This window comes from Branchiostoma floridae, chromosome 5 (genome assembly GCF_000003815.2).
Source record: "Branchiostoma floridae strain S238N-H82 chromosome 5, Bfl_VNyyK, whole genome shotgun sequence".
Lineage (NCBI taxonomy): Eukaryota > Metazoa > Chordata > Leptocardii > Amphioxiformes > Branchiostomatidae > Branchiostoma > Branchiostoma floridae.
This window is the reverse complement of record NC_049983.1, coordinates 18,422,929-18,438,045: the sequence shown is the minus strand read 5'-3', so window position 1 is coordinate 18,438,045 and position 15,117 is coordinate 18,422,929. Positions and strand designations below refer to the sequence as shown.

General features: G+C 37.8%; 2 protein-coding genes across 2 annotated transcripts; one reads left to right on the top strand and one right to left on the bottom strand.

Moving 5' to 3' along the window:
- Positions 1–338: 338 nt before the first annotated feature.
- Positions 339–3,040, bottom strand: LOC118416883 (uncharacterized protein C15orf65-like). The gene is made up of 4 exons (XM_035822161.1): positions 2,855–3,040; positions 1,978–2,076; positions 1,471–1,604; positions 339–1,070 (listed from the first exon to the last, which is right to left on the bottom strand). Exons 1-4 carry the CDS (start codon positions 2,940–2,942, stop codon positions 1,002–1,004), a joined length of 390 nt encoding a protein of 129 aa, XP_035678054.1. The 5' UTR covers positions 2,943–3,040; the 3' UTR covers positions 339–1,001.
- Positions 3,041–3,192: 152 nt separating this feature from the next.
- Positions 3,193–15,007, top strand: LOC118416881 (transmembrane protein 116-like). The gene is made up of 13 exons (XM_035822160.1): positions 3,193–3,725; positions 5,956–5,999; positions 7,642–7,705; positions 8,651–8,791; positions 9,205–9,303; positions 9,589–9,635; positions 10,213–10,320; positions 10,503–10,545; positions 10,996–11,091; positions 11,220–11,271; positions 11,611–11,703; positions 12,668–12,741; positions 13,160–15,007. The coding sequence occupies exons 1-13, from the start codon at positions 3,651–3,653 to the stop codon at positions 13,325–13,327; spliced, it is 1,104 nt and encodes a 367-aa protein (XP_035678053.1). The 5' UTR covers positions 3,193–3,650; the 3' UTR covers positions 13,328–15,007.
- The last annotated feature ends 110 nt before the right edge of the window (positions 15,008–15,117 follow it).

Below are 15,117 nucleotides of genomic sequence, written 5' to 3'. Positions count from 1 at the left end.
TATACTTATCATATTTGTGTCTTTACAGATTTTGAAAATGATTGTGAACTTATGATTCAGTAAATGAGTTGTCAATCTCTGAGTAGTTTTGATTTAAAACAATAACTGTCCTAGTACTGGAGAGCAAGCTCTGTAGTTAAGTCAGGAAAGTCCAAGGGCAAACATTTTTTTCAGTTTCTCAATAGTAGCCACGGCATCTACTTAGTATGTGCAAGAACATCTGGCCTTTGCAAGATTTTGAACAACAGGTGATGAATCGGATAGTGAGTATTTCAAGGCAGTTCTATTGTTTTACTACTGTTAGAATGAGATACAGTAGAATGACACAAACGAGCACATTCCCAGTGTGGTACACTTATAATTTCATGATGCATTTAATACAGTGCTGCAAAAATGAAGATTATCATTAAAGATACATAATGAGTAGGACAATTGTTCTATTACAGAACACCTTGGAACTCAATGTTCTTAATCTTCATGTATTGGTCCAGGCTGGTATTTCTGTAGCTACAGGTGTAGCAGGTCATTTGCAGTACATGTACCTACACCAAACCAAACCATTCAAATGTATCAACATGATATAGAACACTACATGTACTTGATGTATTTTCCATAAGTCTGCATCTTTATGTACCAAATAAATACCGTTTACTAAGTAGACCTCATAAAATCAATATCATAAACTTTTAATTTGTGTTTGGCCAGGAAAGCACAATATTTGACATCATCTGACCAAAGCAGTCCTACTTCAAATTAACAATAGAGGTAAACAGCCCTTTAAAATGATACATTCATATGTCTTGAATAAGCTTTATTAAACCAAGGAGGTTAAAAAAACAACCTCCTTGATTCAACTATGTTGCAGTTTTACAATCAGGCCGTAACACGTCTCAACATAATGATTCTTCGACCATCTGGCTATTCACAAAGAGTGCAATATCTGGTGATGGAAGATAGCAACAGTAACTTTCCATGCTATTTACAGGTGATGATCGTCAGTGTCAGACTTTACTCTGGTCCAAGGCAGTGTTGAGAGAATGGTTGCGGTACATCCCACAGACCCCTAGATGCTGTCAATATGAAGAAAACACAATCATTTAGACTAAGGCGGTGAGAATGTTCCCTGCACACATACTGTGCATGTTTGGCATACAAAATACAATCAGATCAGCATGAAAGAGTATAAAATTAAAGTTGAATTCTTTCCTATTTTATTGGTACATTTTGCTATTTCAATAAATCTAATATCAATTGATAATGAAGTCCAGAGAAGTTTAATCAGTTTGTATCTGTACTTTAAAAAAATATTCCATTATAGCTGGGAACATATTTGACATCAAAATCAAATTTTAAAGTAGAACAGGTTTCTAGAATTACACAGATTTGGTGACATGTACTATACTACAGAAACTGATCATTTGGTATTACCAAAGTACAACTTCACTTCTGTTATGGGGTGTCAGTACTTACCTCAGAGAATTTCTGTGACTTTGCATGGAAAGTCTGTGGCATGTCCTCCACTGTGGGCACCCTGCCACCGTACGTGTCATTGGTTGTTCTGTACATGGGGTTCTGGGGCTTCACAGGGGTTTCTCTGTACCATTCTGTGGGGGAACAAGATCATAACAAGTTAGGTAATGTACAGCTGTTGGACCAGTTTCACTTAGCCATGGTGATGGTTGCAGGGCTTTTCTTACCCCCAGCCTTGACTTGATGTATTAAGGCCCCTTAATTCATGGGTCACAGTCCCTAACTTCCCAACACTCATTCTCAGGGTCACGTTACTAGTAGTTAACTCATGAGCACAATCACTCACTCATGATCAGTGAGTGGAGGACCTTGCAATTCTGGACACAGGAGGAGCTCTCAATAACCCCGGATGACCCAATGAGAAAAGAATGGCCAGGGGCCGTCAACAACACATACTCATGCACACTTCAAACCATGAACTAGTCTTTTATACCACACACTACATACCTCCTAGTTCCTTTGGAGTTCTGATCCTCTCCATACATGAGAAGATTGGGTTACCAGGATTTGCACATGGAAGGTCTCTCACAGGTAGAATTTCTGCATCTAAGTGTAAAACAAACAGTGATTGATGATGAAAGTGTGAAATATCATCAACACTTGTGGTACTTTAAAATGCAGGACTTTGAAATGATCCTATATCTCTTCCCAACATTTCATTTGTTAATTTGTGCCATATTTCAAATACAATGGATCCATGGAGGAAATTGATAGTAAGGGATTTCTCAAAAGACTCACAGATAAATAAGGGCTGTTATATTATAGATGCTTAGTATCGGAAAGAATAAGATCAAGGAAGAAGGACGTAAAAAGTTGGTCTATCTGATGTTATTGTGCTTGTCAATGAATGAGAAAAGAAAACTGAACTGTCTCTATTGTCTATTGTTACATGTGATGGCTGTTGCTTGTTGCATGTATATTACAAATTTTAGGTTATGTTTCCATAATTCACAAACATACAGTAGTTTATGTCGATATGTGTAGTTTTTGGTGTGTTGAACTACGTGTATCTGCTTCTAATGTTATATGTAAGAAACGATCGACTTAGTTTCGGTGGCTGATGTTTATTTATAAATTCCATGCTGAGTTTTGGTCAAGATCAGCGAAACAGCCTGCACAGAAATGACATGTTGCTGTCCATAGAAACGTACAGCATGATAAAACCTTTAACATTAATAGCAAATATTGGATAAAAAGTGGTGTGTAGTCTTAGGAGCCAAAGACTACATGCAATATTGGTTCAATTTTATGTGACATGAAGCCGTATGACTGGAACAACATATGTTTCACCATGGTTATAACCTCATTGGTTTCACGCACTCACCTTTGTTTTGTGTGACCATTATGGGTTCTGTTGTGTTCTTAGCTTGTTCAGCACCGGATTCCACCACTTGCTCACCGTTCGCGGCCATAGTTAGCACAGGAATACACAGAAACACGCGCACACTGAATGAAGGACAACCTCTCTTTGCACTCACTTCCCGGTTTATACCGTTGCTATGGTGACAAGGGGCGTGGCGTTACCGTGGTAAATACCACACTGCATGGCGGGAGCAAATATTTTTCTCAGTAATTAGATATCACGTAATTAGCAGCCGAAATATATAAGTTGTTAATATAAATGGAAAAGGGTAACAGCATAAAAGAAACCTTTAACCATCTAATCGACAATTATTTTTCGTAGTAAACATTTTTCGAGGTCAGGGTTCAGTAGGTCACTGACCGTCTTGCATCACCGGCATTGTAAATAAACCCGTCTCGATTCACGTTGCGCTGTGCCGTGCCAGGCTCACCTGTCCTAGATTTGTCAAGCCTTATCGCTAACAATGTGCATTTATAATGAGCATGCCACGGTCGCTATCATGCCATAGTCGCTCGTGATAGTTGCTGAACGGGTCATGCTGGTGTCTGTTTCGCAAGATCGTAAGGCTGCTGTTTCATGTTTCACTTCTCAGTCGCGAATATATCCCGTTTCTGCATCCCGTGACAGATGACGGACTGCTAGATCAGCGCGGTCTGCATCGATCCGGGGAGCGACAACCTGACGTTAGCCGACCCGCAGTAGCCGCTGACCACGGAGAACGGCTTTTCAGCTGCTGTAAATATAAGAATATCTCTTAATGCGAACAATCATGGCGCTTGTCAATCACAACCACACATCGCCAAATGTGACAACTTTATTGCAACCAGAACAGGTGAGAAATATTATTATATTTTGGTGTATCGCAGTAGATTTTTAGATCTTAAGATGCATTGAAACATTCAGGGTGTGGTGGCGGCACTGTGGTGCTGATACCATTTACTTCATTTAACCATCAATATCAGAATATATGAATTGATTTTTTTAAAGCTCAGGTATTGTAAGCATTATATACTACATGATTGGAATTGACGTTATTTTCCCTGAAGCTAGATATTTTGACGCAGGTGTGCATCAGCTAACATGGCGGGTGGTAGCTCTAACAATGGATCGGTTCTCCTGGACAATAGCTGACAATTTATCACCATGCAAGTAAATGTACCAGGACAGGGTAGTTGTAAAATACAGTACTAGTCCTTTCCTAACGGTTGACATCAATAAAAGGTTGAAGGCTTGTTCTATTGTCCCACCTGCCAGTTACAGCCGCGGTGTACCAACTTGAAGGACATTCTATAAAACGTTTTATGTCATACCTGGGCCGCGAAAACGTCCTTGGACTACTTAAGATGTACCATAACATCCGGAAAAATGTTGAGGTGTTGAGAAGTCTAACTTAAGAATAAGGGGATATCTTTCAGATTGTTAAAGCCAGACCTTCAGTTGCAGTAACTCTTTTCAATAAGGCATCGACTCATTTTTTCAAAATTTCTAACAATTCTTTTTGAAACACTATACAAGCCTCAACCAAGGACGTTACATAGCGTCTTTGCCTCAACCTTGGAAATGTAATTTCTTTTTGTAGCCAGGATTACCAAAAACTTGAAAATAAAGATCATCCAGCCATCACAAAATCTGACTATATTCCAGTAGGCCATAATCTTCAGGATTTCTTCATGCAAGATTTATTTACAGATTATCTAAAGAATTTACATTTACTTGAACACATTGTAAAAGCTGTATAAGATGTTTGGCATTCAAAATTCAATATAATTATATCAATTAGCAATAAGCTCATGTTTTTCACCAAGGAGCATTTTTTGTACCCATTGATAAGTTTGTGTTTTTGACTGGACTCTTTTGATTTATGTGTGCAGCAAATCAGCATGAAGTAATATTTACTATTAACTGCTGAAAAATCAGCAGAATTGGTTCCCCTTTGATAAGTAGATATTTATTATTTGATATGTCATTGTGAAAAGGAGAACCTATTTCTATTGAGTACTGCTTATTTTTAGCTTTACTTCTTAGATTTTAAATCAAAGAGCTTTTAACATGAAAGCTGAGACTTTTTAGAAATGTCTTACATAATATTCAGTTACAGCTACATTTCATTTTACAGTACGATTAACTTCTACCCACAAGGATCAATCCTTAACAGTAATCCTGCTTATGTACCCAATATAGTTCATGCTAATTTGGGGTTTAGTATTTTCTCAGTTTGTTTAAAGGAGGTTAAAAGCAACAAAAATTATTAGCCTAATTGCTATGATTTCTTAAAATATGTAACAGGAGCAATTAGCATCACCAGTCAGCTTACCAAAGCACCTTATTGAGGAATTGAAACATAAAAGGCAAATACTATAAAATGTATAGCAAAATGTGTGTTTGGCTTTTTTAAACTACATGTATGTTATTTGGCTCAGGTCTGTGTAACTTATACCTCAGTGTGGTAATTTCTGTTTTTAGCATGGGAAAGTCAGCTTAAGCAGTTGGCACATGTTTGACTCACACGTGTAAGAAAAATGTGCATACATAAAATAGGACGATGATTTAAGCTGCTATGAGAAAATCAGCCATGACATACTAGGTAACGGTGTACAGGAGCACGTGTATGATAGGGTGATAATGTGGTTTTCAGTTTATCGGATTGTTGACTAAGAATATAAATTTGATTATAAAGGTTCTGAGTTCAAATCTTTATCAGGCCCCTCAGCCGGGATGCTGTGCCCTTGGAAGGGTACTTAACGCCTATTTCCAACCTTGACTCAGGTAAAAATGTATAGTCTAGTAGCTTCAGTTAGGATGGGATTCTCTTGGATGGATGAAGATAAATCCAGAGTTTCAACTAGCCTCATTTACTTGCGCTTCTATATGGCCCACCCTTCATTGCCGGCACCAAGGGATCGAGGGGCGAATTTACAGCAGAGTTTGCATCATACAGACTAATGCACAACATAACAATGAGAGAGTCTGCCAGGCAACTGCAAGTTGTAGATCAGATGTACAGCAGCTGTAGATATACCATGTTGAACACACCTGACAGATAGTTTCGTTTCTCCCACCAGATGCAGACTATCACCTACATCGACATGGTAACCACCAGTCTCAGGTGAGCCTTTATTTAGTATGTTAAATGATAGCAATTGTTGCAAAAAGAGATGCTTTTAAGAAACATGTGGCCTCAGTTCTTAAGGTAAAGGATAAAGGTATTTCCATCTTACCTCTCTATTTTACACCTGGTTGGAGGAGTGAGGAGGGTCATGTTAAGGTTTAAGTGCCCTTCCCTGGAAGTTGAAACTTACAAATTAGTGGGATGTCAGGGGTTTGTTCTCAGGGGCAAACACCCATCACAGTCTCTTAAAAACTATATTTTTCAGGTATTGCTTCTCACTTAAGTCAGTAAAAGTGGTCAGAATTCAGGTCAACCTACTTTTAAAATGTTTGCTCTAAAGAGTTTGCTCCAGGCTTCCTTCACGATGTGGTACACAAAACATCTTTTTAGGACATTGTCTTTCAGCATCCTAAAATTGTTTCAGATAAAGTGGTCAGGACTGGTCATCTTACTCTTCACAGTGGTCAGGACTGGTCATCTTACTCTTGTCACAGTTTGCTCTAAGCTTCCTTCACCTTTATGGTAGCCACCAAGTTCTTATGTTTAACATCAGTCTGGGGCATGTGCAGGTTAATGGTTGGCCAAATGACCTTCAATTGACAGGACATTCTAGTATTTCTACAATTTTTTCTCAATAATGTCAGCAACATCCATCCCTCCTGATATCTGCAAGAACAAGAGAGATGGTAATTTTTTTATACTTAAATCTAACTTTTGATGCCTTTGATGACTAGAGTAACAGTCCGACAACTTAACAGTATTTCTTCCCATCTGGCATGGCAAAACATTTTATGTTTGCATACTGGTCAGACTTTGTCTCTAGCAAACCAATTGGTTATTACGGCAGCAAAAACCCCACGTGTGGTCAAACGTGGGTCACTCACCCACCACAAGGGTCACTCACCCTCACCCAACTGTTGATAAAAAATTACTTCATACAGTATACAAGGAGAACTTTGCTATGTCACTTTCTTGATTTGACAGGACACTGTTATCTGTAACCAGTAGATAATGACTTAAGCATACTCATCACTGGGGAAAGATAAAGTACACGGTACTGTTTCATCTTCCAAGTACAATATCTCTGTGTGTTTGTAAGACTAGACTTTGATCAATGATTGAAGGTCCTTGCCTTACCTCACCTGACCTTTTCCATTGAGAGTCATGGTCATTCACCCTGAAACTTGGATAACATCCAAACTACTGATGGTAAAGGCTCTGAATCCTATTGTGCAAATATCCAGACACCAACTTATAACACAGTTTCTGGTTTTACGAAAGAATTTCTGTTGAGTTGGGAACAACATTTGTAGTCTTCATCTACTTTCAGAGTGATGTCCTGACTATAATTTCTTAAAAGGAAAAGGAAAAGAAGAAAGCTTAACTAATAAGCCATGTTGGTTAGTGCATAGTATATGTGACTTTCACATGAGGTTTAAGCCTTGAACCAAATTAAACAATGTCCTCAGAATTTATTCAGAAATATATCTAATTCTCATATAGTCCATTACCATGGTAGAAAATACCCATTGGAGCTGTCTGCTACCAACTGGTGTAATGAACCCTTGCAGCAGTATATTCAAAGACTTACTATTACTACTTTATCCTAGTGTAATGTAGATTGTTTTCTCCCATGCAGCATCATTGGTGCAAGCTCCATCATCATTTATTCCTACTGCAAGAGAAAGGTGTGCCAGCCAGAGGTAAGGCTTGTGTAATGTTTACCAAATCAGCACAAAATGTTCCCATGCCTTTTAGACGTGTGTCCTATATGTGCACTGTTCTTTGAATATTAGCCTTAGTGACAGCAGGGCAGAAGCGTGCAGTGGTCAGGTGCCAACATAGCAGAATAGGAACTGAAAAAATGTTTACAAACAGCAAACCAAAAAAGAGGTACCAATAATTACGTAACTAAAATTTAGAACATAGTGTTGGCCAGAAAAAGTAAAAAGGAGTTTGTGGTTGGTATACTTGAAAAACACACATAGTAGAAAGGTGTTAAAAGTTAGTGACGCCTTAGGTCAGTGCACTCTAGATGTCCAAAGGTTGTTGAACCCTTGAAAATCATTAATGTATTGTGTGGAAACCCTTATGCCAAATTATATAGTATGGGGGTATCATCTAAGTGCTGCATTGGCATGAAAACAAATTACATGTATTGTTTTGTTCCTCATTTGTTGGCAAAAACAATGAAAGACAAGTGCAAAGAGTCAATGACCTCTCATAGGTAATTGTACACTCAGTAAACAAGTGTACACCAATGGAAGACAAGCACACAGGGTCAATACCTCTCTGTCAAGGTAGTTGCACTCCCAGTGACCAGGCAAAGGTCCTTATATAATACGTCAATTGCTATCACCAAATCTCAACTATTCAAATAAAAAACTTGACTTTGAACAGGGCTAACACAGGCTGTTATTGTATGTAATATATCACGTCTTAAAGTTTTATACATGTTTACTACAGAATTATTTCAAATACAGTGGAATCCGTACAAAAATGTACAACTTTAACATACAAGGAAACCTCTTTTTCCGCCTACGACAAAATAAAGCCAACGCAAAAGTGATAATGAATTTACAGTTCTTCTAACTATAGTCATTCTACACCTATTGATATTTACCTTTAATGCTGCTATATCTACACAGGTCCACCCACTGTTCCACCTGGCCTGTGCAGACTTGCTGGCATCACTGTTCCTGTTAATAGGGGTCGTCATCTTTAACCTCTCTTATGTTACCATGGAGATATATGAGCAGCATTGTCACTACTTCTCAGCATTTGCATCTGTAAGTACCAACTGTATTTCCATTTTGTATACATCAAGGTAAATCTTAAGGTAGAAGAACATGTTTAGAAACTTTCAATTAGCATCTGTCATATTTTTCCTAGTTATAAATTGTCTGTTTTCAGCATTTTAATAGTATGAATCTTATGAAGACCAGACACTAATGAAAGGCCATATCAACTTTATTTCTTCTAGCTTACTTAGCCACCAGCTGCCTTGGTCAATTACCAGTTGTCTAATCTTTGCTGAGACATAAGTTCCTTCATTGGTCAAATTGTGATGGATAGTCTTTATCTTAGGCCCTACTTTCTAATGCATAACGTTTTCAGCACCACGGACAGCACAGATAATACATGCTCTGCTGCTTCTACGTTCTTTTGTATGGAATTTGAGATTCCGGTTGATTTTTTCCAGAGTTTCTTTGTGACGACATTTCTGCTGACCATCACCTACTCCCTGGAGGTGTTCCTGAGGATGAGGGACCGTGCCATCAGGTCCAGCACCAGACAACCGGTCAGTACTCAGGTTCAGAGCTCTTAATCTCTATTTAGTTTGGACATATAAGATTTTGTAAATGATTATTTTTTCTGGATAGGTTTTTTTTTAAACGTAAGTGATTGTTTCATGTTGTTCATTGCACAAAAATACTACTAGTACTAGATTTTACTGTGATTCCACTGCATGTTACAATCTGGTTTTAGCTGTGTCAGTGTTCAAATGATCGGTTTCAAATGCCACATTTATTTCAAAATCAGTGTTTTTGGTGTCTAATGCATGTGATGTTTTCCCATCATACAGGGTACAGGCAACTTCCCTTTAGTCTACCTGCTTTACATCATCTCATGGTAAGTACTGATGATCTTGCCTATATTTGCTATTGCCCTGTTATATATGTGATAGACAAAAGGGTTACTAATTCAGATCAAACCGCTAGGGCTAGACTACACCCTGTATGGAAGAAGTATTATTTTCCTTCTGCACATGTCAAATTGTGAAATATTGCAGTCACTTGACATCACAACTTTTGCTGCAGACTAGAATAAATATCAAATTCCAAGCAACGGCTCTTTTATTGGCAGCATGTATTACTGTCCTTGGTGCTGAAAACGTTATGCACTGGAAAATTAAGAAAAATGAAAGCACTGCAAAGACTTACAGTATTGTGTCTGTACCATCCTGTCGTATCCAACATACTTAATTCTTATTTGCAGCAAACGTTAAGCAAATGTCAAATTCCTAGAAGTTATCAACATTGTAAAAGAATGCTATTGTGTCTAGGTGTGGGTACTGGTACACTTTTCACAGACAATTAGGTCTGGGTCCTGATCCTCTGGACCTCGACTGTACCTGAACCTGAATTTTCTGTTCTGGTAACCACCCCTAAATTGTAACCATGTTAAACACTTGCATGTGTTTTTCCAGGCTGGGTCCCCTTCTTGTACAGTCCACCATTCTCATCACCACCAGTATGGAGCCTCCCATGGGGGACATCGTCCCCTCTCCTAACTCATCCCTGGTCAGCTGTACGAGGTAGGAACACAGTTATCAAGTTTGCACAGGATCTGAGGAAATAGTGCAACAAAATCTGTCATTTATTTCAACATAGAATCTGAAAAGCTGAAAAAGAACATCAAATGCCTTTAAGATGTTATATCTAAGAACAGCAGGACTATGTCATGTATATTAATCAACAACTTTACTGATTTCTCCAGGTGTTTGCCGCTGTACCATTTCAAGAATGACAAGTGCATGCCGGTGAGTTCAAGTAATTATGACATGGACTTTTCTGTTTGTCTAGTATTAAAAATGTCTCCCTTCCCTCCAGTTACCCTCAATTACTGCAAATCTCAAAACTTTGTGGTGATTTTACTTTCTTAGTGACTCCGCCGTAAAAACCTCTCTTCCCCCTACAGAAAAGTAAAAGCACTGTAAAAAGTAGATGCAGTTTTGACAAGTTAATCTGATATCTGTAGTATGATATCTGTAGTGTAACACTTCAGTCTGTCAGTTGCACCACATCATCACAGCTGTACCAAAAAATATGTAGCTGTATAAGAGCATTAACTCAAACCTTGTGCACATAGTTAGCATGTTGATATAGATGTAAAGCACTGCATATAACTCCCACTTCTATCTATATCGGAAAGACCTGGACCAGGCATATGATTTTATCTCTTAATGATTCAAACCCTCTATTCTCCACAGACTCCTTCAAAGGGACAACAGTGGATGTTGGACCTGGATGTGTCAGCCAAGTTAATCTTCATCCTTCTTCTCATTCTCACCATTGTAATTACAACGGTAAGTACAGCTCAGAATTACCATATCTCATAGATAGATGCAGTTACTTCAATATGGTCTTGTAGATAACAGCCTCTTTGCACATACAGACAGAGAGTGACTCTGACCTTCTGTTTCTGTCCTGACAGATTGTTTATCTGCTTGCTGTTGCTGCCTTCCAGATGAGACACAGAAGAGCAGGTATGGAGAACATTCAGTCAATACTTGTTTTTTTATTGTGGCAGCCATTTCTGAGCACTGAGGCGTTTGGTGATATAATCAGTCTTTTTGGGGTCACAATTATTGTAACTATATTGATAATTTTCATATCTATTGTATGCAATTTGCTGCAAGTGCAAATGCTTAAAGCAGGGAAATATCAACCTAAGATGATTTCAAGGTGTTGGATCTTAGATACAAGAAATTAGTTTTTGAATTGCGTAGGCTATAATACCATGTCAAAGAAATGCTGTATCAGCTATTTGAATTAGCCAGCCTCATGTTGCCCATAGCTAAGTAACCTTTATGTTGTTACTGCAGGAATGCGAGGCAGGAGAGAGTACGAGGATGAGCGCAGTGTGAGACGGAGAGCTGCTCTCTACCTGCTGGTCTTCTGCTTCTGCTGGCTGCCCAGTAAGTATATCAGACTCTGCCTCCATCCTTACAACTTCATGACAAGCCCTCATTACACATGTGTGACATCAACTCTCATAATTCCACCAGGTGCCATAATACTGCCACATGAGGGAAAATATCACAAATCTAAGGTGATAATGTGAGGGGGTCTTGTGGCTGCATGTCGGTCAAATATTTGAATATTTATGTTTTTATTTTGCATTTGTATGTTTTGATTTAGGATTAATCTTTCCCTGCATCATGAATTTACAACAAAATAGTATATTAACGCACAATTCACATTCAATGTATGTCCATATTGGACAATTCCTGCCAAATAAATCCATGGTGAACCACTGCACATGGTTCAGAAAACTCATTGTGGTGTTTTTTTTTGCAAAATGCCTTCTGGTCAGTGTAGTCGCCGTTGTGATGTTGAGATGAACGGACCTGTTCAATCCATGCCAAACATTTGTATACCTGTTAAAACAGGCATTTCTTCAACATGTTCGCACTAGCGCAGTGGTAAAGTTTACGCATTCTAAACCAATGCACCCGGTTCGAATTCCGGGGAGGTAGATTTTTTTCAACTTTTTTTTTTTTCTTTTTTACATCCATTAAAATACTAATTTTTACATTTGGCCACACCAATTTATTTCTTTGGTTAACGGATTCGCCGCTTCGTTTTTTTGCCGAATAGAAATAAAAATAAAAAAATAAAAAACTTAAAAATGCCCCGCAACAGAGCTCACTCAAAAACAGGCAATGTGTAGTGAAATTTGCTGCAGTTCACGCAAATTTTAACAGGTGGCGTCTAGATCTGCTGCAGTTCAGGCACATATGTGAATCTCTCCATGCGCCAATATCAGGTTTAGTTACTCTGTTCTATTTATATGACATTCTAATAACTAGAAAAAAACGTTCACACACGCAAACATTGGCAAAATGCCAGCTTTTTTAAAAGCACTTGTTACCTTTACAGCTCTAGTGCTTGGTATCCTGTCACTGTGTGATGGCTTTGTGATGAAGAAGTACTATGCTCTTTACATTATTCAGGTAAGACTGTAGTTTAAGCACAATTTTGTGTAATTTCTTGTCATCTGTTTTATAACTGGGTAGATCTTGTGGGAGGGGGAAGCAGGAATTTTCCTGTCTCTTGTCCTGGATTTTGTGTCACTTTGATATGATTTCAAGTTAAAGAGCCCAACACAATTATTAGAGTGAGTGAGTGAATTGGTGTGCTTGGTCACATATAGGGACATGATGTACCATCTCTTCTGTCAGTTGATGACAAAGAAGGAAGATGGCCAATGACCAACTTTATGCCAAATAGCATTTACTGAAGCAACTGGATATTTGAATTTCCAAAATCATATCAAGTTGCTTGAGTAATTGCTATTTGGCGTATATTATTACCTGGATGTCTAACCTTCATCGATGTAATGACCAACTTTAATTTTTGTTCCCTGGACAGGCCTGTACTGCCCCCTTGCAGGGCTTCCTGAACTGCATTGTGTATGGATGGAGAAGAAAGGAGTTCAGACAAGTAAAACCTTTACCTGTGGCAGTGCTAGCGGAGCAGTCAGGCCTTCTGGACAGTAACAGGAACAACTATCGGACATTTGCCACAACTATGGCATAATGTATGGTGAAGAGTGGTAGAGGTCTGTCTTTGTTGTACGCACAAGTAAAACAAGTTTGTTGGGAACAGTATCAAGCATTTTACCTTTCCCTGGGTATGAAATATTTTAAAATCTGACTTTTTGTTATGCAAATGTATTTAAGTTATAGATATATGTATGGGACCCCATATGGTGAGCTGCATTGTTACAAAATGTCATAAATGTATATTTCATCAGAATGATGTTGCCACATAGTATGTACATGTATCTGTCCTCCACTGTATATATTCAATGTTATGAATATTTGATCGGACATGTATCCATTATTTTCCCTCTGGTAAAACATTAAATGTTTTGTTGCCGCCTGTAAGAAGATGCACAAATAGAGAGATAGAATAACTGTATTACAGTCTATTATTATAGCATACAGTTCACTGGAAATGGGACAAAGAAATTCAGTATATGTATGGCAACTACTTTTCCTAATAATATCTCTGGGAGACTGATTCATTGATATACAGAATAGTATGAGTAATATGTTATGTGTGATGAATATAGGGTAGATGTTAGACAAATGTTAGACATTGAAGTTGTTTGATGTAGGAACAGTGGTGGTTGTCAGAGTTTGATCATCAATGTCAAAGCAGTATCACACAAGGTGTGGTGAAATGCCTGATGTAAAAGTTACAACATTTATAATATATTAGCATATCAAATGTGATATAGAAAGGTATCAGGAAACTGCAGTGCAGTATAAGAACTAGAAACTTCGTGAGAAATGATTTTTGATTAAAAAATGATATGTAATGGTAAGCTATTTATATATAAGACCTAGGGTGAGGTTGTGTTGTGCAATACTGTCTTAAGATGTGTAAACTTTCAATGCCAGTAGTATTTTAAGAAATACACTTTGGATCTTGAAAAAAAGATCAGAACATTGTACTCCGGACTATGAAAGTGGAGAAAAATGCAAAAATGTACCTAAATTAAAAAATTATAGTAAATATATAAATCCAAATGATATTGTATATAACGTTAATATATAATGAGAAATATATAATAATGTGTCTTGTGAAAATACCTCAGTGATTGTTGATTCCAAAATAACAACGCTTCAACCTACATAAATAATTTCTTTAGATGAGAAGTATGTAGCTCATGCCAAGGAGGTCTTTTTTAACCTCCTTGCTCATGCTGACTGTTTTTAAGCCTTTTTTATTTTACATGAGCAGTACAGGCAGTAGAAGTTGAATATGTAACGTTAATTTGGATACAAAATGAGATTTTAACTTCGGGAAGTGGTATTATATTGTAACCTATCCCACATATTGTGTTGGCTACATGACAAACACAAATTCTGACTAGACTGTCAATCGCACAATTATCAGTTCAACCAAGCAGAGAATGGCAGTTAGCAGGTTGGCCAATGAGAGAATGGCTGCATATCTGTCCAATACTGGCACTTTTTGTGTTTTTATTTTGCATTGCTACATTTTGATGGAAGTGGGATTGTCTATGGGATCTGTCTATTGTTACTCCCGATCATTGTGCTAATTTATTTGTATCAATGAGATACAGTTAGGTTTGCAGTTGTAACATAGTATGTATCAAATGTACTGCTGATTGTTTTCTTTATGTATGTTTGGCGAAGAGAGTACTACCTCATGTGGTAGACCAATAAAATACTTTCAACGTGTTTCCACATTTCTGATTTTATCATTATCAAACTCAAGATTTCTTGTGTTGTTACCAATCAGAACGTAACAGTCTTCCGTAGACCATATGTAGTACAACATTTAGGCCAGCAAAT